The sequence below is a fragment of the Phyllobates terribilis genome, unplaced genomic scaffold, assembly GCF_046119375.1.
Source record: "Phyllobates terribilis strain yellow unplaced genomic scaffold, ASM4611937v1 Scaffold_56__1_contigs__length_8794411, whole genome shotgun sequence".
NCBI classification, from domain to species: Eukaryota; Metazoa; Chordata; class Amphibia; order Anura; family Dendrobatidae; genus Phyllobates; species Phyllobates terribilis.
Genome location: NW_027362816.1, coordinates 4,123,782 through 4,147,760, shown reverse-complemented (window position 1 = coordinate 4,147,760; position 23,979 = coordinate 4,123,782). Strand labels below are relative to the sequence as shown.

Genomic DNA, 23,979 nt, shown 5'->3' with positions numbered 1-23,979 from the left:
GTGTAAGGGCTATTTGACCAAGAAGGAGAGTGATGGGGGGCTACGCCAGATGACCTGGTCTCCACAGTCACCAGACCTGAACCAAATCAAGATGGTTTGGAGTGAGCTGGACCGCAGAGTGAAGGCAAAAGGGCCAACAAGTGCTAAGCATCTCTGGGAACTCCTTCAAGATTGTTGGAAGACCATTTCCGGTGACTACCTCTTGAAGCTCATCAAGAGAATGCCAAGAGTGTGCAAAGCTGTCACCAAAGCAAAAGGTGGCTACTTTGAAGAACCTAGAATATAAGACATATGTTCAGTTGTTTCACACTTTTTTGTTAAGTATATAATTCCACGTGTTAATTCATAGTTTTGATGCCTTCAGTGTGAATGTACAATTGTCATAGTTATGAAAAAACAGAAAAATCTTTTAATGAGAAGGTGTGTCCAAACTTTTGGTCTGTACTGTATATACGATATAAAACATTGTCTGAAGGGATACTTAAGTCCTTTGATCAATTAAAGGGGGAGTTTGGGTTGACAAATAAACAATTGTATAAATATCTACAGTTTCGGCATTCATTTAATGCACAATCAAGATGGACTCCCTTTTGGGTAGAAAATAATACTTTTGTTAAGCTGGTATTAGAGAAGGGAAATACTAAGGGTCGTATTTCTGATATTTACTGAATCCTTCTTGATAATTATTTAAAAATATTTCCTTCTCCAGCTAGACAAAAATGGATGGAGATATAGGTCCAATTTCTGAGGATCAATGGAGAGAGGTATTAGACCTGATACCCCAATTATCTTTACATGAGGGTCAGAGATTCTCCCAGATCATATTAATACATAGGAAATATAAGACGTCTAGATTCCTATGTAACATAGGATACCGGACTGCTGCTGAACGTCCAAGATGTAAAATGGATGCTGCGGGCCTATTACATCCGCTATGGGAATGCCGGGAGTTAGGTAAATACTGGAAAGGAGTTCTGTCTATTATAAAGAGGGTATATAAAATAGATATTCAACCAGACCCAAAAAATGCCTATTAGGTATATTAGAGAATGATATGGAATTTGACCCAATTTTAATAGGGATTTCACGTATTTTATTTAAAACTAGGAAACATATTGCATCCAAATGGATTAACCCCTCACCTCCAGAAATTAGTGAATGCAAAAATAAGGTAAGTAATATTATCAGATTACAAAAAGGGGTATATAAAAAACAAAACTGAATGAATAAATTAGAGAAAATATGGGGCTTATGGTTGGATACACCTGGAATGCCATCAAGGGGGTCACCTACTGTATCCTCACCCATCCCTTGTAGACTGTGAGCCCTCGCGGGCAGGGTCCTCGCTCCTCCTGTACCAGTCGCTGACTCGTTTTGTTAAGATTATGTAAATGCTTTTGTTATGTATATCCCTATCACATGTAAAGCGCCATGGAATAAATGGCGCTATAATAATAAATAATAATAATAATAATATTGTTGGAGAGACATTGACTTATGGGAGAAGGGGGGTATTGGTGAGGTCTAATGTTTCATTGTAATGTTAAGGAATTCCAATATACATGTGGTATGGGTAATATAGCACACCTATATGTGTATAGGATTATAATGTTTATTACAATATTAAGGTTATATAAAAGATATCAAGAATGTGGAATGTTAATTGTAAGAAATAGTAACTGAAAGTTATCAGATGGTAATGGGCAAGCTGAAAGGATATATAGGAGAGATGCATGTATGTGATCCCTATGGTATGTTATTTTATTATTTCTATGTACTGATTTCTTGTTTTGTAAAAAAAAAAAAACTAATGAAAAAATCTCAATAAAAATTTCTTGCATTAAAAAAAAGAAGAATAGGAAAAAGGCTTCTCCCCTGTGTGAGTTCTCTGGTGCTTAATCAAAGCTGATTTCTGGTTAAAACATTTCCCACATTCTGAACATGAAAAAGGCTTCTCCCCTGTGTGAGTTCTTTGATGTGTAACAAGAGATGATTTGTCTGTAAAATACTTTCTACATTCTGAACATGAAAAAGGCTTCTCCCCTGTGTGGGTTCTCTGGTGTTTAGTAAGATGTGATTTATGGTTAAAACATTTCCCACATTCTGAACATGAAAAAGGCTTCTCCCCTGTGTGAGTTCTCTGATGTGTAACAAGAGATGATTTGTCTGTAAAACACTTTCTACATTCTGAACATGAAAAAGGCTTCTCCCCTGTGTGGGTTCTCTGGTGTTTATTAAGATGTGATTTATGATTAAAACATTTCCCACATTCTGAACATAAAAAAGGCTTCTCCCCTGTGTGGGTTCTCTGGTGCGCAACCAAAACTGATTTTTGGTTAAAACATTTCCCACATTCTGAACAGGAAAAGGGCTTCTCCCCTGTGTGGGTTCTCTTGTGACTATCAAGAATCATTTTACGATTAAAACATTTCCCACATTCTGAACAGGAAAAGGGCTTCTCCCCTGTGTGGGTTCTCTGGTGCTTAATCAAACCTGATTTCCTTGTAAAACATTTCCCACATTTTGAACAGGAAAAGGGCTTCTCCCCTGTGTGGGTTCTCTTGTGACTTTCAAGAATCATTCTATGATTAAAACATTTCCCACATTCTGAACAAGAAAAAGGCCTCTCCCCTGTGTGAGTTCTCTTGTGTCTATCAAGAATCATTTTACGATTAAAACATTTCCCACATTCTGAACAGGAAAAGGGCTTTTCCCCTGTGTGGGTTCTCTGGTGGCTATCAAGATGCGCTTTCCGGTTAAAACATTTCCCACATTCTGAACATGAAAAAGGCTTCTCCCCTATGTGGGTTCTCTGGTGGTTTTTAAGATACGCTTTCTGGTTAAAACATTTCTCACATTCTGAACATGAAAAAGGCTTCTTCCCTGTGTGGGTTCTGTGGTGCTTAACTAAAGCTGATTTCTGGTAAAAACATTTCCCACATTCTGAACAGGAAAAGGGCTTCTCCCCTGTGTGGGTTCTCTGGTGGCTATCAAGATGCGCTTTCTGGTTAAAACATTTCTCACATTCTGAACATGAAAAAGGCTTCTTCCCTATGTGGGTTCTCTGGTGGTTAACCAAAGTTGATTTCTGGTTAAAACATTTCCCACATTCTGAACAGGAAAAGGGCTTTTCCCCTGTGTGAATTCTCTGGTGGTTATCAAGATGCGCTTTCCGTTTAAAACATTTCCCACATTCTGAACATGAAAAAGGCTTCTCTCCTGTGTGGGTTCTCTGGTGATCAACAAAAACTGATTTCTGGTTAAAACATTTTCCACATTTGGAACAAAACAATCTATTGTCCGCTGTGTGTATTTTTTGATGTTTAAGAATAGACTTTTCAAGGGTAAAACTATTTCCATTTTCTGAACGTGAAAAAGATTTCTTTGCTTTAGGAGCAGTTCGTTTATTAATGCTTATTTTATTTTGATTTTCCTTAGTAGTCGGTAATGAATCAGAAGATAGGACCTGTTTCATAGGATCAGATGATTGATGTTTGCTGTGAAGGGATGATGGTATATCTGGAGTAATGGCATTCACTTCAATTGTATCTTGTGGGATCTCAAGATCGTCAGATTTAAAAATCTCCTGTCCATCTGATCTCCTGGTACAGTCATCTACCAAGAAAAAAAACACAATTATTAATTTTGAATAAAATGTCCCTGAAATTTATATTTTTGAAGATTTCTACTTAAAATGTCTAAACACACACATCCCTGGGCTACATGCTAATCCGGGGAAATGAAGAGATATATGCTTAAGTTTAAAAATCTATTTTATTAGACACAAATCTAAAAAATAGAGGAATATTTAAAATATTTTCAATATTCCTCTATTTTTTCGATTTGTGTCTAATAAAATTGATTTTTAAACTTGAGCATATATATCTTCATTTTCCTGGAATAGCATGTAGCCCAGAGATGTGTTTGTTTAGATTGATTTAGAAGTGGTATGCAATCTTTATTTATTTTTCTATGGGATTCTTGTGTTAATTGTACTTAAAATGTCTGTAGGAATGGCAAGTTATTGACAGAATGACAGTTCACAGTCTAATAGAAAACCTCATAGGATGAACCAGTAGAGCGTGGTGTCCAACTGTTTGTTCATTCTGCCTCCAAAATATGGAATAAGAGGCCATCAAAAAATGTTATGTAGGCAAAAATGACACCAATAAAAACTTCTACTCATCTCACAAAAAACAAGTCCCCACTCAAGTCCATCATCTGTCAATGGAAAAACAGAGGTTTCCACATTATTAGGGGCTCAAAGGCTCTTGAGAATCAACATGGCTTCCATAAACCAATCCAGCAATATCCGCTCTCCCAAAGTCAGATCTCCCCCTCGCTTCTGAGCCTTGCAGTGCGCCCAAACCACATTTAGCATCCATGTATTTGGCATTACTATAGTGAGAAGAACCCACTTAATTGATGGTGTGTGTCTCCTGGAGCACAATCTGGACACTATGTGTTGGGTAATAAAATGGCATATTTGCAATTTTCACTCTCCATCATCCACCGTGTGCTAATTTTTGGAAAGTGACTGTGAAGTCATAATAGTCACTTCTCCTATAGATTAATTCACTGAGGGTTATAATTTCCAAAATGGAGTCACTTTATGGGGATTTCTACTGCTCTGGTTTTCTGCCATTTTGTTATATTAGGGCTTCTGCAAAAGGTGTGTACCATCTCCTCTGGGACATCTACTTCTCCTCCTGCTTCGACTTGTGTGACGTCTCCTTCTGTCACCAGGAGAAGCCTTATTCATTCCGCAGGCGGCACTTGTGATGGAAGAGACGTTAGAACCAGAAGCTCTGGGTGGCGCAGGCTCTGCGCTGCCACTAAGATTAGGGAGCCTGGGACCAGTAGTACCATCCAGTCTGGCAGTATGGGTGTGTGTGCTGTCCAGCTGAAGTAATCTGCTCCCTGCTTCAGCCATTTGGAAAGCACCGCACCCTACTAAAGCTCGGAGCATATTGCCGGGAGCTGCCAGATACAGCCTTGTTCTCCTCTGGTTCAGTCCTCTGTGCTCAGCTCCCGGCTTGTGTATTTGCTTTCTGTTGTGACCTCGGCCCGTTTACGGACTACTCTTGTGTCTTCTGATTTAGTATTTTCTCTGTCCTCCTGGTTCTGACCCGGCTATCTGACTATTCTTCTTCCTATCTCACTCCACAGAACAGCAGGTAACACCGTGGCCCAAGCCTAGGGATCTCTGTGTTAGTCCAGATCCATGTAGAGGGGTTAAAGGGTGATGAGCAAAGTAATTTTTGAAATCTAGAAATGGGGTAGATAAGGCAAGCCTGTTCGTGGTGACCATCTTTCGAGCTTCCAGGTGACCATAAACAGTGCCCCCAATCCATTGTGTCTGGGAACTATTCCAGCAAAATCTGCATTCCTAATAGCTAAATGTCGCTCCTTCCCTTCTTAACCTGCCATGTGCCCAGACAGTAGTGTACAACCATATATAGGGTATTGTCACATTCAAAAGAAGTTGAAAAATAATTTGTAAGGTCCATTTGTTTCCTATTATCCTTTGTGAAGAATTTCAAAGTTATCACCACGTAAAGTGACAAACGTCAGATTTGAAAAATGGCCCTGATTAGGAACAGAAAACTGGGTGCCTGAAGAGGTTAAATCAGAGGATTACTGAAGTCAAAAACTGTGACTATACACAATAAAACATCGACTGAAATGATCAAACTCAACAGTCTTCATCAGTAATAAATGAGTAACTAGTGGTGAAACCTCTCTGGGGTAATTAGAGTATGGGGCTCTGTGGCTCTTGGCAATCTAAACTATCGTAAGGGACAATATTTTCTGTCAGATGAGTGTCAAGAAGAAATATTAGACGTTCAAAGAGAACTTTTTATAATACTGCAGAGCTGAGGGGTCTTAAATTTAGATCTCGAGCATTTGAAAGAGGCAATGGAGACCTTCTTTTTGAAAGACTACCAGGGAGTTACAGCGTCACATAAGTGAGGGAGGCCGATCCAACCACAATGAAACTATCATACAGAATGAACTTGTAAAAAAAGAAAGAATATAAAAACATGTAACATCCCCAACTACTACATATGCATGAAGGGAGAAATCCAACACTAAACTGGAGTCACACTCATTTATGTTGGACCATTGGAGCTACTATGAGTCCTGAGCAGAAGAGTAGAGAAAGTATTAGTGCCCCCATTTCAGGAGAGATTGTGCAGTAATCTGAATTTCTTAGGATCGAAAACATAATGGAATTTATGACGTGGAGTGAATCCATGAAACCAGGGCTGGAGCCAACACATCGCCTGCAGGCGTGAATAAATGTATATTACAGCCATCAGCCACGCACAGCTTAGAGATATATCATGGCACAGGTGTAATGTTTTTTATGTAGTTTATCACAATCCTGTTTGAAGTTAGATGGTTTTAAAAGATATTGAAAAATCAGGATAAAGGGAAACTCTGTTGTTATTGTACAGAAATTCACACTTGGCCTCACTGCACATTTAATGTTGTCGATCAAAAAAGTCTGGAAAGACTGGACCTGGTCTTGTAGGGACCATATGAGAACATTCAGCAGCACAGAAGGGAGAGAAGGTAGATTCATCCAATAAGATATCAGGGATCTAGGAAGCCAACACCATCATTACCCTCCGCTTTCTCTTACAGGCCAATCAAAATATTTTTCTTCAAGTGATTTTCTCACTTGTCAGCACATTCTACGTACACTGTCATTTGGCTTTGTAGTTTACAGACCTGGGCAGGTAACGGTCAGCGTCTCCTAATCCCAGGGGGTAGGTGATTCCTTCAGGTTGTAAGTTGTATAGAAAAGGTCTTTCACAATTTCCCAAAGTAAATTGAACATTTTCGGACGGAGGAGAATGTTGTGGTCTAGTGGCAAAATGGTGATCGCACGATTGCTATACGGCCAGACTACACCACCGATAAAGCAGCCACAGCCGGTGACTGAGAAGAATCTGTGACTTCTCTGCATTTAGTGATTACTACTCACCTGGGTAGTCATATGTAGGAATCTCCTCCTTACACCACTCATCACCCCTCACATATGTCTCTGTAGTATTAATATGGGTCAGATCTTCACCCTGAAACAAATATTGTAAAAGTCACAGACAGATGGAGAAGTCCCATCTATGATCAGCTCTAATCCTGCCATCTCCACCGTTCTCATTACACAAGTATAAAACATATAATACTGGTGGATAAAACAAGACCTTTACAGCTGTCTACACATCATAGGGGAAATCTCATGACACCTTCTCTCCATCTACCTGATGATCCTGAGGAACATTGGGATCTTCTTGTTTACAGTCCTGTGGAAGAAGAGGATGGGGACATCTCTCTGGTGTTGTCCTCTTACTGGATATATCTGGAGGAAACACATACAGGGGCTGAATTCATTCTTTACATACAGATAATTATAGGTTGTGTGTATTTAGTCCTATCTATTACCTGGTGATGTGAGGGGCTTGGGAACCTCCATCATGAAGTCCCTGTACAGATCTTTGTGTCCTTCTAAATACTCCCACTCCTCCATGGAGAAATAGACGGCGACATCCTGACATCTTATAGGAACCTGACACATACAATGATACCGTCATTCCCCGATTCCTCCATAGCGTTACTGTATAATGTCCCAGAATTCCCAGCAGTGTCACCTCTCCAGTCAGAAGCTCAATCATCTTGTAGGCAAGTTCTAGGATCTTCTGGTCATTGATGTCCTCATGTATCAGGAGGTAAGGTGGAGGCCCCGTGATTAATCGCTGGTTATGGAGAGAAACATTAATAAATCTCACTACAGACATTTCCAGAGTCCTCACCTCTCCAGTTCTGTCCGTCTGTTATTCCTATAGATAAGATTGATGTAATGTGACGTCATCAGAATCTCTCACCTCTCCAGTAATCCGGAAGAGGATCTCTAGGGTGAGGTGGAATATCCTCTCCGCCATCTTTTCCCTGTCCATATCAGGTAAATCAGGAAAATTTTGTTATATAGAAGATCTGCACTGAGAGGATCCGGTATTGTAGAGACCTGAATGAGAAGATAAGCCGATGGAACATCATAAAAATCCTGTGCAATAATACAACTATTGGAGATAACGAGGGGAAACATATAAGGAGATTTATTATTTGACAGTATTTCGTTTTTTCTTTACATCTAGTAATAAAACCTATATATTTAAGGCCACAGACAACAAGCAGTTTCTTCCTCGGAGTCTGCAGCTGAATACGTTTCTCATAGACTCACCGTCAGGGAAATATTGAGAAAATATTAACAATTTCTCCCAAACCCCTCTTCTCTCTCACCTCTTCCTTATCCACCATTTGGACCAAACCAACTGTTTCCATGCAATTTAACACACACAGCAGAAGTCACTTGTAGACAAATGCAGCACAAAAGGTGCTACTGACCCACTTAACATAGGAATGCATCTCCCCTTAGCACAGACCTGGGATAGGTTGACACCTTCCAGCAGGGGCAGAGATTGAAGGAAAACTCATTTAGGCTTCAAAGGGGTTTAACACAAACTTCAGGATGTCCGGAGCTGATACGAAATATGAAATATTGTAAGTTCTATAACTCCGCTAATAATGGGACCCATGTTTTTAGTGGCAGGGTCAGCCAAGGAACAATATGCTTATTTTATCGTAGCTGTGAGTCCCTCCAGGTAGCTGGGGTGCAAAAGTAACAAAATAACAGACAACAACTATGTCATGTGTGGTCTCTAAAGGAAGGTAAATTCATAACGGAAAAAATGGTAGAGCCAGCCCCCTTAATGTCATCCCAGGTGCTGTGTGGGCAGGTCTCCCCTTAGGCATAAAAGAATCCAAGGAGGATGGATGAGTATTCATTGCCAGGGGGGTATAGAGACTATAATAAACGGATCTTGTTCGATAACAGTCAAATCAATAAGTGGGGCGCCCCCCTCCAGCTAAACGGAATTGTCTCTGCGATCTATTACGTAAGTCTTCTTTAATCCTGTTTATATTGTGTAACTGTATATTCTGTACTGTATTGTCCCCTTTGTAAAATCCTTGTATATTTTTCATAACACTGCCTTCCTTTTGGATTAAATATAAAATGTAATAGTCCTGTTTCTTTTGCTCTGTAATCGTTCCCTCCCCCGAAGCCATATACCCTACCAGAACGCAGGCGTCCGACCAGGCCTGTATTATATTTCAAATCTGGACGGTGGTGGCAGCAAACAATAATAATTGGGTTATCGTGAAGCTGACAGTGACCGTACGGGGGCATATACACATATCCCCACAGAGTGACGACAACGGTGAGAGATTATGTAATCTCCCCGGTGTCATCTCTTTGTGAGTTCATGACACCATCCATAACGCTAATTCTCGTCCCATTTTCCGACAATGGAATTGGAATTAGCAATACTGCAGGAGATATTCATTACAAGTGACATGAGAAATAACTACGTCATGATGAGGCAACATCTTCTACTACGGATCTAAAACCATATTTGGCCAGAGTCCGTCACTGACTACTGCACCACTGGCCATCTATATGAATGTTTCCCGTCTTCCCCGGACTGTAATCTTCTATCAAGTTAGATCTCATGTCTGATTCACACACAGAAGTTTGAGGCTTTTATAAAAGCTGTTTTGTTTGCACACACACCGCAGACAGAAATGATTTGATACTGAAGTCTACATGTATAGTGTATTATGGGGTTTACTTCTGGCCTTAGGCTTTCCTATATTACAAGGAAAAAAAAAACAGAAAAAAGCAGATATTAAAAAGTTTCAAAAGAAAACTGTCACCAACAATTCTTGTAGAAAAAAAAACATGCAAAAAGCAGAAGACACATTGTCATTTTTTAACATGTTAAACATTTGTGTTTGTTCTTATATGAATTCTTTTGAGCACCAGAACATAGATGTACACCGCAGGGATGGCATGGGTGCGGCTGCAATAAAATCCCTGGCAGTTTAACCACTTGCTCCTGCAAAAAGCAAACATGGCATCTAAGAAGGTTTGACAGAGTTCGGCTGAATGACCTTCCTCCCCCAAGTACTCAATAGTATGGGGCTGCCTAGTTACTATGATACTTAAATGCCTAATAATGGTGTTTGGGCCTGCAATGTACGAAAGTCTATTAGGCCGGGCCAGAGGCAGCATTCAATAAGTTACCTTTTAACGCCCCCAGACACATTAGACTAAAGCTGCATGAAAGCACTGATCTCGGGGGGTTTGGTTGACTATATAATGTATTTGGGGGCCTCCCAACAGATAATGTCAGGGCAGAGAAGGATCTGTGATCCTGAATTTCAGAGGCTAAAATGTTTGTTCTTCCTGTAGATAATCCTCCGCTAGAGGAGTCTGGAGGCGACTCTCTCATACAGACCACAGAAAAGCTGGAATATTTGTGTGTATGGGGGAGTCGGGAGAGATAACCGTCTGCCAAATGACCGATCAGTCAACACTTATCTCATGTGTATGGGGACGTTACTATTGCACAGGCAGGGATAATACACGGCACTACAGTAGTACAGTGCATCACCTGAGAAATCAGAGGCTTCTGTGTTGTATGATCGCACTAAGGAGAGCTGTTTAAAAAAAGTTTATAAAAAAGGTTTAAAAAAGTTTTAAAGTGAAAATATCACAGTTTTAGCAAAAATAAATATTCATCACTATAGGGAAAACATGCATATAATGGTAAAATGGAGAGGGAGGTCAGCTCACTGTTTATTCAATGCACTTTGTCTGAAGATCACCGCATGGAGCCGCCCTGGTCAGGGACATTTCAAGGTTCAAGTAGAGCAAGGAGGAGAGATGGATTCTCCAGCATTGTCTATATTGTTAAAACCTCACATTAAGGCTGTGTGCCCACGATGCGTTTTTCAAGCGTTTATGCTGCGGAATTTCCGCAGCGTAAACGCTTGGGAAACACTTGGTAAACCTTCCCCCATGGTCTCCAATGCAAATCCACACTTTCAATGCCCATGCTGCGTATTTTTCCGCAGCGTTTATGCTGCACTCAAAAATACGCAGCATGTCCATTAATTTTGCGGACACGCAGCGTAATCGCCGCCATTGACTTGCATTAGAACGCGCCAATACCGCAAGACTGCATCTGTACTTGCGTAATTGACGCGTTCTAATGTGCGGATGGTACCAAGGCCTGGAGGATAGAAGACTCTCCTCCAGACTCAGGTACCATAGAATCTGTAAATAAAAGAATTTAATACAAAAAATAAAGATTATACTCACCTTCCGATGTCATCCCGGTGTTTTGTCCACGCCGTCCTGTCTCTTGCAATGCTTGCGCTGTTGTGAAGGACCTGCCATGACGTCACTGAGTCATGTGACCCATCACATGACTCAATGATGTCACCGCAGGTCCTTCACAACAGCGCGAGCATTGCAAGAGACCGGACGCAGCAGAGATGACACCAGGAAGACATCGGAAGGTGAGTATAATCTTTTTTTTTTATTTTTTACGATTCTTATTCTTTTTTTTAACTATTACTTGGTCACAATATATAAATCCATGCCGGTTGCAGGGATTTATATAGTGTGACCAACTTGTCAAGCACTTTCCAAGAGATGCTCAAAATCGCTTGGAAAACTGCTTGAAAAAACGCATGCGAAAACGCTGAAAAAATGCTTCTTTCTGGCAGAAAAAAAGCATGTAAATCTGCATGCGTTTTTTTCTGCCATAGAGAGGCAAAAACGCTCTGGATCAAATCTGCTACGTGGGCACATAGCCTTATTGTGAGTTCATAAAACTGTTGTGATGGCATACCACCAAGTGCCCGCATAGGAAACCAATGCTTATTCCTGATTTACAACATGTGAGTCTCTGTGATACTTTTATATCCTTCCCTTTCCTGGGTGTCCATTGATTACTGAGTACTTCTCAGAAAATTTAACCCTGTATTGTATGGAAGTAAAAGAGAATACACAAATACAACTCAAGCATGAGACATTCAATAAAATCACTGGAAATCAAAGACAAATACAATTAATTGTACTGTAATATTAATCCTGTCTGATGTTCATTCCCTGTGGGGCTCTAGTGTGTAATTTTAATATCCAATATGACTTTCTATTTAAGATTTTTCTTTTCATATCTCCACCTCTTAATGGTTTATAAGCCTTTTCTATTCCTAATATCTGAAGGGTCTGATATCCCCTTTATGTTTTTGTGAAAAGCGTCTTGAAACCACAGACAGGTTTAATGTTGTGGGATTGATTGCGTCAGATAAATGTCTTCTAATACATGTTTATAGCGGATCTGACGTCCATCCCACATATTGTAGTTAACTCTCTATACACTCTATTTAGTAGATGACCCCTATAGTGTTACAACTGATGAAATTGTGTATTGCAAATTGTAGTCCTGTTAGGTTTTCTTCAAATGTGTTGGTTTTATTAACCACTTCGCACCAGAGCCTGTTTTTGCCTTCGTGACTGGGCCAATTTTTTCAATTCTGACCACTGTCAATTTATGAAGTAATTACTCTGGAACGCTTCAACGGATCCCCCTGATTCTGAGATTGTTTTTTCGTGACATATTGTACTTCAGCATAGTGGTAAAATTTCTTCGATATCACTTGCGTTTATATGTGAAAAAATCTGAAATTTGGTGAAAATTTTGAAAATTTAGCAATTTTCAAATTTTGAGTTTTCATGCCCTTAAATCAGAGAGATATGTCACACAAAATAGTTAATAAATAACATTTCCCACATGTTTATTTTACATCAGCACAATTTTGGAACCAAAATTTTTTTTTGTTAGGGAGCTATAAGGGTTAAAAGTTGACCAGCGATTTCTCATTTTTCCAACAAAATTTACAAAAACATTTTTTTAGGGACCACATCATATTTGAAGTCACTTTGAGGGGTCTTTATGACAGAAAATACCCAAAAGTGACATCATTCTAAAAACTGCACCCCTCAAGGTGCTCAAAACCACATTCAATAACTTTATTAAACCCTTCAGGTGCTTCACAGGAATTTTTGGAATGTGGAAGAAAAAAATTAACATTTAACTTTTTTCACAAAAATGTTACTTTAGACCCAATTTTTTTTATTTTCACAGGGGTAACAGGAAAAAATGGACCCCAAAATTTTTTGTGCAATTTCTCTTGAGCGCGATGATACCCCATATGTGAGGGAAAACCACTGTTTGGGCGCACGGCAGGGTTCGGAAGGGAAGGAGCGCCATTTGAATGTAAAATTTGTTTGAATAATTAGAGGACGCCATGTTGCATTTGGGGAGCCCCTGATGTTCCTAAACAGTGGAAACCCCCCACAAGTGACACCATTTTGGAAACTAGACCCCTTAGGGAACTTATCTAGATGTGTGGTGAGCACCTTGAACCCCAAGGTGCTTCACAGAAGTTTATAATATTGAGCTGTAAAAATAAAATTTTCACATTTTTCCCACAAAAACGTTTTTCATCCGTTAATTTTGCATTATCATAAGGGTAATAGTATAAATTGCACCATGAAGTTTGTTGTGCAATTTCTCCTGAACACGCTGATACCCCATATGTGGAGGCAAACCACTGTTTGGGCGCACGGCAGGGTTCGAAAGGGAAGGAGCGCCATTTGACTTTTTGAATGTAAAATTTGTTTGAATAATTAGCGGACGCCATGTTGCATTTGGGGGGCCCCTAATGTGCCTAAACAGTGGAAACCCCCCACAAGTGACATCATTTTGGAAACTAGACCCCTTAGGGAACTTATCTAGATGTGTGGTGAGCACCTTGCACCCCCAGGTGCTTCACAGAAGTTTATAATATTGAGCCATAAAAATAAAATTTTCACATTTTTCCCACAAAAAATGTTTTTCATTCCCTAATTTTGTATTATCATAAGGGTAACAGGATAAATTGCACAATGAAATTTGTTGTGCAATTTCTCCTGAGTACGCAGATACCCCATATGTGGGGGAAAACCACTGCTTTGGTGTACGGCAGGGTTCGGAAGAGAAAGGAGCGCTATGTTGGCTGGGATAGGTTGCAGACACCATGTCACATTTGAAGAGTCGCTGACATGCTGAAACTGCAGGAACCCCCACAAGTGACCCCATTTTGTAAACTACACCTCTCAAGGAATTCATCTAGGGAAGTAGTGAGTATTTTTTAATTTTTTAATTTATACCATTGGGCAGTGAAAAAAGCATAATTATATTTTTACCACAAAAAAAATGTATTACCCTCAGATTTTACATTTTCACACAGGGCAATGGGTAAAAATGGTGCCGAAATGAGTCACACAATTTCTTCTAAAAGTGGCAATACCCCATATGTGGCTGTATCGTACCGCTCAACCATACGGCGAGATCTGGGGGGGACGGAGTGCTATTTGACAATTGGAGAACAAATTATTGTAGAATAGGCATTTGGATTTGGGAGCACAAAATTTTCTGAATTTCTTTTGGGGGGGCAAGGGCCATTTCGCTTTTCCAGAGCCTTTCTGCTACCAGTAACTTGGAAGTCCCTTATATTTTTAACAGATGACGGACCTGAGTGGGGACTAGCTTTTTTTGAGGACTGAGTTGAAGCTTTTATTGGGAACATTTTACGTAACATCCGGCGCTCTAGGCTGAGCACTTACATCGGGGTTTCCATCTAAATTTCAAAGTGATGTAATTCAGATGAAACCCCTGCGGGATCCATTCACTGTAATGAGGCAGCAGAGTTGCTCTGGACTCCGTCTGGCCTCTGTTTAGCGGTGTCCTTTTTTTCAGAAGTGCACAAAACTGTGGCCAACCGCACTTTTATGCACGCCTAAAACAAATGACACCGTGGGATCACAGGCCAGACGGCATTCACAGTGGCCTATATCTGCCTCATTACAGGGAATCTTCCGTCATGGGTTCCGTCTGAATCACGTATTTCAGAGATTTACACGGAAACTCTGGCGTAAGTGCTCAGCGCAGAGAGCAGGATAAATGTGAGCAGAGCCTTACTGCGATCTTTGGGAGACATAATAAACAAATCAGTAGCAGGTGAAGAATTGGTTTTATTTATTTTTTTACGCCGTTCCTCGTGTGATATAACTGATTAGATTACTTTATTCTTCGGGTCGGTGCGATTACAGAGATACCAGATTTATATCGGGTTTTTATGACTGACAGCTGTCACACACTAAGAGACGCTTTTTTTTTTGCAAAATCTAGTTTTTGCATCGCCATATTTTGAGAGCTATAATTTTTCCCTATTTCGGCCGACAGAGTCATGTGACAGCTTGTTTTTTGCGGGACGAGTTGACATTTTTATTGGTACCATTTTTGGGTACGTGACATTTTTTGATCGCTTTCTATTCCGTTTTTTGGGAGGTAAAATTAACAAAAACCAACAATTCAGGAATTGTTTTTTGAGGGTTTTTTTGTATGCCGTTCTGCATGTGGTGAAAGTGATCAGGCAGCGTTATTCTTCGGGTCGGTACGTTTACAGCGATATTACATTTACTGTATATTTTTTTTATGTTTTGGCGCTTTTACACAATAAAACAATTTTATAGAAAAAAATTTTTTTTGCATTGCTTTATTCTGAGCGCTATAACTTTTTTATTTTTCGGCTGATAAGCCGCCATACCGCTCTTTTTTTTGCGGAACAAGACGACGTTTTCAGCGGTACCATTTTTATTTCCATTTTGCTTTTTGATCGCATTTTTTTCCACTTTTTGTTTGGCGATATGAGGAAAAAGCATAGTTTTTTCCTCCATTTTTTATTTATTTTTATTACGGTGTGCACAGAAGGAGTTAATTAGTGTGACAGTTTTATAGCTCGGGTTGTTTCGGACGCGGCGATACCAAATATGTATACTTTTTTTATTTTTGCATAAATATACGGATTTATCGGTTTAATATTTTATTTATTTTAATTTATTTTGTATTTTTTTTTTAACAGTTTCAAAACATTTTTTTTAAACTTTTTTTTACAGTTTTACTTAGTCCCTGTATGGGACATTAATTTTTATTTTTCTGATCGCTGATCTCATGTAATGTAATAGACATATATTACATTACATGAGATCTTCACACAGTCAGTGTGTCCTGCCAGGCTTCAGCTGCAGGCTGACACTGGCAGGACACCATATATGGTAGAGCTGGAGGCTGTCATGTGACCTCCAGCTGCCATAGCAACCCAAGGTCCTGAAAGGTATCAGGGGTCTTCGGAGAGGTAAGTATACCACCCCCTCTCCTCCTGCTGTCTTCTATATGCCGCGATCACGATAGATCGCGGCATATAGAAGGCAGCAAAGGGTTAACATCACTGGGACCTGATCCAATCAGGTCCCGATGATGTTCCCTGTCAGAGCTAACGCTCTGCACCGCTCTCGCAGCGCTTGCAGGACCCTGGGGGTCCTGAGCGCTGCGAGACCACCCACCATTTTTAAACGTCCGCGCTGCACAGAGCCCAGGCAGCGCGGACGTTTATGTACAGTGGGCGGTCGGGAAGCGGTTAATATAGTTGCATGCTTTACAGGGTGTATGTCCACATTATATTATATATATATATATATATATATATATATATATATATATATATATATATATTCTTTATTTTTATATAGCGCCAACATATTCCGCAGAGCTTTACATACATTATCATCGCTGTCCCCATTGGGGCTCACAATCTAAATAAAAAAAAAAACCTAACCAAGGATAACCAAGTCACATAGCGTTTGATATTTGTTTCTTGAAAATAACTAGTTGAAAGTTTTCCGCCACGTGTAGAAGCCTTTTTGGATACAAAAATCAAACAAAATATGCAAAAGAATTTACAAAGTCTGGAGGATGGATCTCAGACATCAAAAAAACTAAGTTTGAAAGAGATATCAAAGACTACGAGTCAAATTCAATTTACACATGGAAGTGAAACAAACCAAGAGCTACTGTTCAGAAATACAAGTCACACAATAAATTCAAAGGAAATAGAGGAGAGCGGAGGTCAGCTTCACAAATCCTAATGTGTCCATGGGTTCCTCTAATTATAATTCTCTGAGGACTTATCTGATGGATTAATTAAAGACAGATGAAACAAAAATAAATTCTCAAGTATTCCCCAAAATCCAGCACAAAACAACGGAGACAGGCGGGCAGAAAGCACAAACGTGCCGGGACATGTGCGTTCCACGCCGGAGTGCATCACGGTCTCCTATCTGCGATTGTGCATGTCCAGAAGCATGCGTTCCATACCAGAGCGCATAATGGTTTTGGATTGCATTACACCAACATAAGATTTTTCTATCTCTGAGATCAGCGTCATGGGAGACTAAAAACAAGTATTTCACATCCTCCCATCATGCAATAGGCAAGTAGATCTACTTTATCACTTCATAAGATATGGGATGATGGCCCACAGTATATTCCTAAATGGTCAAATTTGACCTCTATTGCACAATTAGAGATACACAAGGAACACAACACTTGTTAATTAATAAATAGTACATGTGGAATAATTGCTAAGTAATAATTCTGATATAGAAGCTCAGATATCTCGATGAAGTACAATAATATGTGAATCCCATTCACAGGGAACTGAGTAGCAATGGGTAGAGTATACAATCTAAAAATATAATCCAGAATGGGTCTGTATTCACACAAAACAGGCATAAGAAATTTGCTCATTCAGTCCCTTAGGGGCTTGTGAATCCAGTCTAACAATCCACTTACTTTCTTTTTTGAGGATACATCTATTGTGATCACCACCTCTCACATTGGGTTTAACCATCTCAATGATACAAAAGGAGATGTCTCCAGTTTGATCTCAATGTACACTGTTCATATGTCTCGCTAATGGGGTGTCCCAACCATGGCGTATACTGCCCAAATGCCCCCCCACAATCCTCCCAGACTCCCTCTTGATCTTGCCTACATAATCTAGGGGCAGGTGTGATCATATATACTAGTCCTGAGGATTTACAGTTGGAATAATCCCACTAGAAAAAGATTTTAAGCATGGAGAAACTCAAGAAAGATTTACATGGTCTCATCCAATTAAATGGACAATGTTCTGCAAATCTAAAGAAATCGTAGATTCCTCTATCTAGCCAAGTCCCCTTGGGTGCAGGTTTTTTATAGAAATTGTCAGGGTTCCACAGTGACGACACCGGGGAGATCACACAATATCTCACCGTTGCCGTTACTCTGTCTGGATTTCGTCAGGGAGTGGCGAGCACACGATCCCGACTACCCACTACGTAGGTATCGACAAGCGACCAGTGAGCGTATGGCATCACACCTCCAGATTCCAACGCATGGAATGTGTGTCTACGCCCCCGTACGGTCACTGTCAGCTTCACGATAGCCCAATTAACCCTGGGATTTTCCGTTTTTGCATTTTTGCTTTTAGCTTCCCTTGTTCCCAGAGCCATAGCGTTTTTATTTTTAATATGGTCATGTGAGGGCTTATTTTTTGCGGGATGAGTTGTACTTTTGAACGACATTACTGGTTTTACCATATCGTGTACGGGAAAACAGGAAAAAAATCCAAATGCAATGAAATTGCAAAAAAAGTGCAATACCACAGATGTTTTTTTTTTTTTTTTACCACGTTCACTGAATGCTAAAACTGACCTGCCCTTCTTATTCTCCAGGTCATTACAAGTTCGTAGACACCAAACATGTATAGGTTCTTTTTTTTTTAAGTGGTGAAAAAAAATCCAAAGTTTGCTAAAAAAAAAAAAGGCACCATTTTCCAAGACTTGTAGTGTCTCCATTTTTCGGGATCTGGTGCCGAGTGAGGGTTTATTTTTTGCGCACCGAGCTGACGTTTTTATTAGTACCATTTTGGAGTAGCTCTGATGTTTTCATCGCCCGTTATTGCATTTTATTGCAATGTTGCGGCGACCAAAAAAAGTAATTCTGGCGTTTAGAATTTTTTTCTCGTTACGCCGTTTACCGTTCGGATCAATTCTTTTTTTATATTGATAGATCGGGCGATTCTGAACACGGCAATACCAAATATGTGTATGTGGGTTGTTTTTTTTATTATTTTATTTTGATTGGAGCGAAAGGGAGGTGATTTAAACTTTTATGTTTTTTTAATATTTTTAAAAACTTTTTTTTTACACTTTTTGCTTGCGTCTATAGTCTCCATAGGAGACTAGAAGCAGCAACTGTCCGATCGCCTTTGCTACATAGAGGTGATGAGCAGATCACCTCTATGTAGCAGAAATGCTCCTGTGCTATGAGCGCCGACCACTAGGTGGCTCTCATAGTGATAATTACATGACAACCACTGGGGTCACCGATGGGCTTTAAGAATCAGCTGACATGTGCTCGGTTGAATGCAGGCTCACAGCCGGAGCCCTAACTGGACCGGGGGTGATGGCCTGGGGCGTTCTAATACGCCTCAGGCTTTCAAGGGGTTAATATAAATTGTTGCCACCGCCGTCCAGATTTGAAATATAATACAGGCCTGGGCGGACGCCTGCGTTCTGATAGCGTATGGCTTCGGGGGAGGGAACAATTACAGCAAAAAAGAAAAAGAATTATTACATTTTATATTTAATCCAAAAGGGAGGCAGTATTATGAAAAATATACAAGATTTTACAAAAGTGGACAATACAATACATAAGTAGTTACACAAAATAAACAGGATTAAAGAAGACTTACTATAATGATCGCTGAGACAATTCAATATAGGTGAAGGGGAGACACTAAGCTTGATTTGACTGTTATCGAGCAAGATCCGTTGCTATAATAAATATATACTCCCGCAATGAATACTACTCCAACCTCAGCAGATTCTTTTATGCTGAAGTGAAAGACCGGCCCACACACCCCCTGGGATGACATTACGGGGGCTGGTCTCCAGCCTTCATATCTTTATTAGATATCTGTTTTTTGAGATAACTTATTGTGGGTTGATCGTAGAGGCCCGAAAGTGATACATTTTTTTCCGTTATGATTTTACCAATCTCAAGAGACCTCACACGGTATAGCTGCGATCTGTTAATTTGGGACTTTTGCGCCACAGCCCCCCAGAGGGACCTACAGAGACAGGAAAATATCCATATCATTCCCAAGCTGACCCTGTCACTAAAAATATGGGTCCCTTCATTTTGAGAATCATGAAACTTTAGTTATTTCGAAGATTCTGCAGTCTTTGTTAAACCCCTTTTGAGCCTAAACGAGTCATTTCCTCTTTCCTTCCATCTCTGCCCCTATGCTGGAAGGTGTCAATCTATCCCAGGTCTGTGCTAAGAGGAGATGCATTTGTATGTTAAGTAGAATAGGCTACTGAACTTCTTGTACTGTTTTTTGCATACCAACAGCTGGAGTTTCAGCTCTCCTCTGGTGACAAATGGTGGATAAGGGAGGGATGAAGAGGGGTTTCAGGGACAGAGAGAAATTGTTAATACTTTCTCAATATTTCCCTGACAGTAACTATGCACTAAATGGTCCCTAATTGTCTGACCGTTTCTGAAAGTTATTGTGGGAGTAGATCCCACAGGACCCTCAGGTCCGGATCAGCCACAAGTATATCCCAGTGTTTTCTGAGGATATGAAAGATACAGTCACTCTGATTGTCGTAAGTTTTTCTTACTCGTGTTGTCCAATCTTTTTCTTGGTCTCTAGGTTAGGGATGGAGGAGTGTCTGTCTCTCCCATTTTTCTGCAAACGATGATGTGGAATCCAAAATGTACCATGAGTACCCTTTTTCCCTGAATCTGATGTTCAGGTCTATAGCCTGTATATTTAAATCTGTGACATTAGAGCAGTACCCAACCGTAAAAACTGGCCCTTGGGTATTCTTCTTTTTATGAGGATGGGGTGGTGGCTATCCCACTTCAATAGTTTATTAGTGCTTGAAGGTTTATGATAGATGAGTGTTCCTAGGGTCCCATTGCAATCCTTCTTGATTAGTACATCCAGGAAAGGCAGCTGGTAATAATTAAACTCTGATATAAATCTCAGGCCCACTCTATGGATATTGAGTTCTCTGACAAATTCAAAAGATTGCTCACTCGTCTCTGACCAGATGATAAAAATGTAGTCAATATATCTATATCATACCCCAATATATGGATGCCACCACTTATGATCATCCCTGAATATTGTAGTTTCCTCCTACCAGCTCAGGAATACTTTAGCATGTGAGGGTGCACAGTGGCTCCCCATCGCAGTACCCCTGAGATGGTGGAAGTACTTCCTGTCAAAAAGAAAGAAGTTATGAGTAATAGCGAATTTTAGAAGATCCTCCATGAAGTCATTATGTCTGCTACACTCTATTGATCTCGATTTCAAGAAATGTCTTACTCCTCTGATACCATCCTCATGCGGTATATTACTGTACAAAGCCTCGATATCTAGTAAGGCCTGCTCCCCTAAATGCATGTATACATGCTCGAGGGTCTACATGTAGGGGAGCAGGCAAAGGGAAAACCAACTCCAGAGGGATTATTCCAACTACAGGACCTCAGGCGCTACTGGGGGAACATTATACTGTGTGGGGGCTTCATACATACTGCATAAGGAGCATAATGGGGGCATTACACTGTGTGGGGGCATCATACATCCTGTATAAGGGGCATAATTGGGGCATTACACTGTGTGGGGGCATCATACATCCTGCATAAGGGGCATAATGGGGGCATTACACTGTGTGGGGGCATCATACATCCTGCATAAGGGGCATAATGGGAGCATTACGCTGTGGGGGGCATCATACATCCTGCATAAGGGGCATAATGGGGGCATTACACTGTGTGGGGCATCATACATCCTGCATAAGGGGCATAATGGGGGCATTACACTGTGTGGGGGGCATCATACATCCTGCATAAGGGGCATAATGGGGGCATTACACTGTGTGGGGGCATCATACATCCTGCATAAGGGGCATAATGGGGGCATTACACTGTGTGGGGGCATCATACATCCTGCATAAGGGGCATAATGGGAGCATTACGCTGTGGGGGGCATCATACATCCTGCATAAGCGGCATAATGGGGGCATTACACTGTGGGGCCAGTAAAGGGGTCCTGTACTATGAGAACAATACGTTTCCTCCCTTCCTGTCTCCATAGTTGGCTCGTATGTATCTATTACAGGAAACAGAACAAAAACCTTATGATTCTTATAAAGGGGCAACACAAGACCCCAAAAGAGTCTCCGTGCTGAAGGGGTTAATGCCCCCTGCGCCCAGTAATGGGGTCTCCACATACCTCCACCTGCAGAGCCGCCACCACATATATGGCTGCTCTGTGCGCACAGGAGCTGTGATGAGGTCACAGGAGGGGAGGAGTCAGGGGTCACATGATCAGGGGCCTCAGTGGATGCAGGACTCTGCTGTGCTGGTTGTCATGGTGCTGGATGAGCTGAAGTTTATGTGTGGGGTCAGGAGGGGTTTACAGTGTGGATGTAGCAGAGCCGCGTGTGTACGAGGTGTACGGAGCAGAGCCGTGTGTGTACGAGGTGTACGGAGCGGAGCCGTGTGTGTACGAGGTGTACGGAGCGGAGCCGTGTGTGTACGAGGCGTACGGAGCGGAGCCGCGTGTGTGCGAGGCGTACGGAGCGGAGCCGCGTGTGTGCGAGGTGTACGGAGCAGAGCCGCGTGTGTACGAGGTGTATGGAGCGGAGCCGCATGTGTACGAGGTGTACGGAGCGGAGCCGCGTGTGTACGAGGTGTACGGAGCAGAGCCGCGTGTGTACGAGGTGTATGGAGCGGAGCCGCATGTGTACGAGGTGTACGGAGCGGAGCCGCGTGTGTACGAGGTGTACGGAGCAGAGCCGCGTGTGTACGAGGTGTACGGAGCAGAGCCGCATGTGTACGAGGTGTACGGAGCAGAGCCATGTGTGTACGAGGTGTACGGAGCGGAGCCGTGTGTGTGCGAGGTGTACGGAGCGGAGCCACGTGTGTACGAGGTGTACGGAGCGGAGCCGTGTGTGTACGAGGCGTACGGAGCGGAGCCGCGTGTGTACGAGGTGTACGGAGCAGAGCCGCGTGTGTACGAGGTGTATGGAGCGGAGCCGCATGTGTACGAGGTGTACGGAGCGGAGCCGCGTGTGTACGAGGTGTACGGAGCGGAGCCGCGTGTGTACGAGGTGTACGGAGCAGAGCCGCGTGTGTACGAGGTGTACGGAGCAGAGCCGCATGTGTACGAGGTGTACGGAGCAGAGCCATGTGTGTACGAGGTGTACGGAGCGGAGCCGTGTGTGTGCGAGGTGTACGGAGCGGAGCCACGTGTGTACGAGGTGTATGGAGCGGAGCCGCGTGTGTACGAGGTGTACGGAGCAGAGCCGTGTGTGTACGAGGTGTATGGAGCAGAGCCGTGTGTACGAGGCGTACGGAGCGGAGCCACGTGTGTACGAGGTGTACGGAGCGGAGCCGCGCGTGTACGAGGTGTACGGAGCGGAGCCGCGCGTGTACGAGGTGTACGGAGCGGAGTCGCATGTGTACGAGGTGTACGGAGCGGAGCCGCGTGTGTACGAGGTGTACGGAGCGGAGCCGCATATGTACGAGGTGTACGGAGCAGAGCCGTATGTGTACAAGGTGTACGGAGCGGAGCCGTGTGTACGGAGCGGAGCCGCGTGTGTACGAGGTGTACGGAGCGGAGCCGTGTGTGTACGAGGTGTACGGAGCAGAGCCGTGTGTGTACGAGGTGTACGGAGCAGAGCCGTGTGTGTACGAGGTGTACGGAGCAGAGCCGTGTGTGTACGAGGTGTACGGAGCGGAGCCGCGCGTGTACGAGGTGTACGGAGCGGAGCCGTGTGTGTATGAGGTGTACGGAGCGGAGCCGCGTGTGTACGAGGTGTACGGAGCGGAGATGAGGGGCTTATTACAATTTGATTTGCACCATGACAGGTGATGAGTGGGAATCGGCGTCTTTAACGTCTGAGGGTTTATTCGATAATCTCGTCCTCCCATTTGGATTCTCCAATGCACCAACAGGATTTCACCACTTTCTGAATGATATTTCTCTGATTACTTTGGGAGATTTCTTGTGATTTATCTTGATGATATAGAATTTTCTCTCCTGATTTGG

General features: G+C 41.9%; 2 protein-coding genes across 2 annotated transcripts in view; one reads left to right on the top strand and one right to left on the bottom strand.

Moving 5' to 3' along the window:
* LOC141192284 (uncharacterized) overlaps positions 1-23,979 on the top strand; it is a 93,495-nt gene that overhangs the window by 35,445 nt on the left and 34,071 nt on the right. The window lies entirely within an intron of this gene.
* On the bottom strand, positions 1,209-22,227 carry LOC141192236 (uncharacterized). Its single transcript, XM_073661729.1, has 7 exons — positions 22,159-22,227; positions 7,893-8,032; positions 7,659-7,763; positions 7,453-7,576; positions 7,272-7,369; positions 6,995-7,085; positions 1,209-3,615 (listed from the first exon to the last, which is right to left on the bottom strand). The coding sequence occupies exons 2-7, from the start codon at positions 7,962-7,964 to the stop codon at positions 1,841-1,843; spliced, it is 2,265 nt and encodes a 754-aa protein (XP_073517830.1). The 5' UTR covers positions 7,965-8,032; positions 22,159-22,227; the 3' UTR covers positions 1,209-1,840.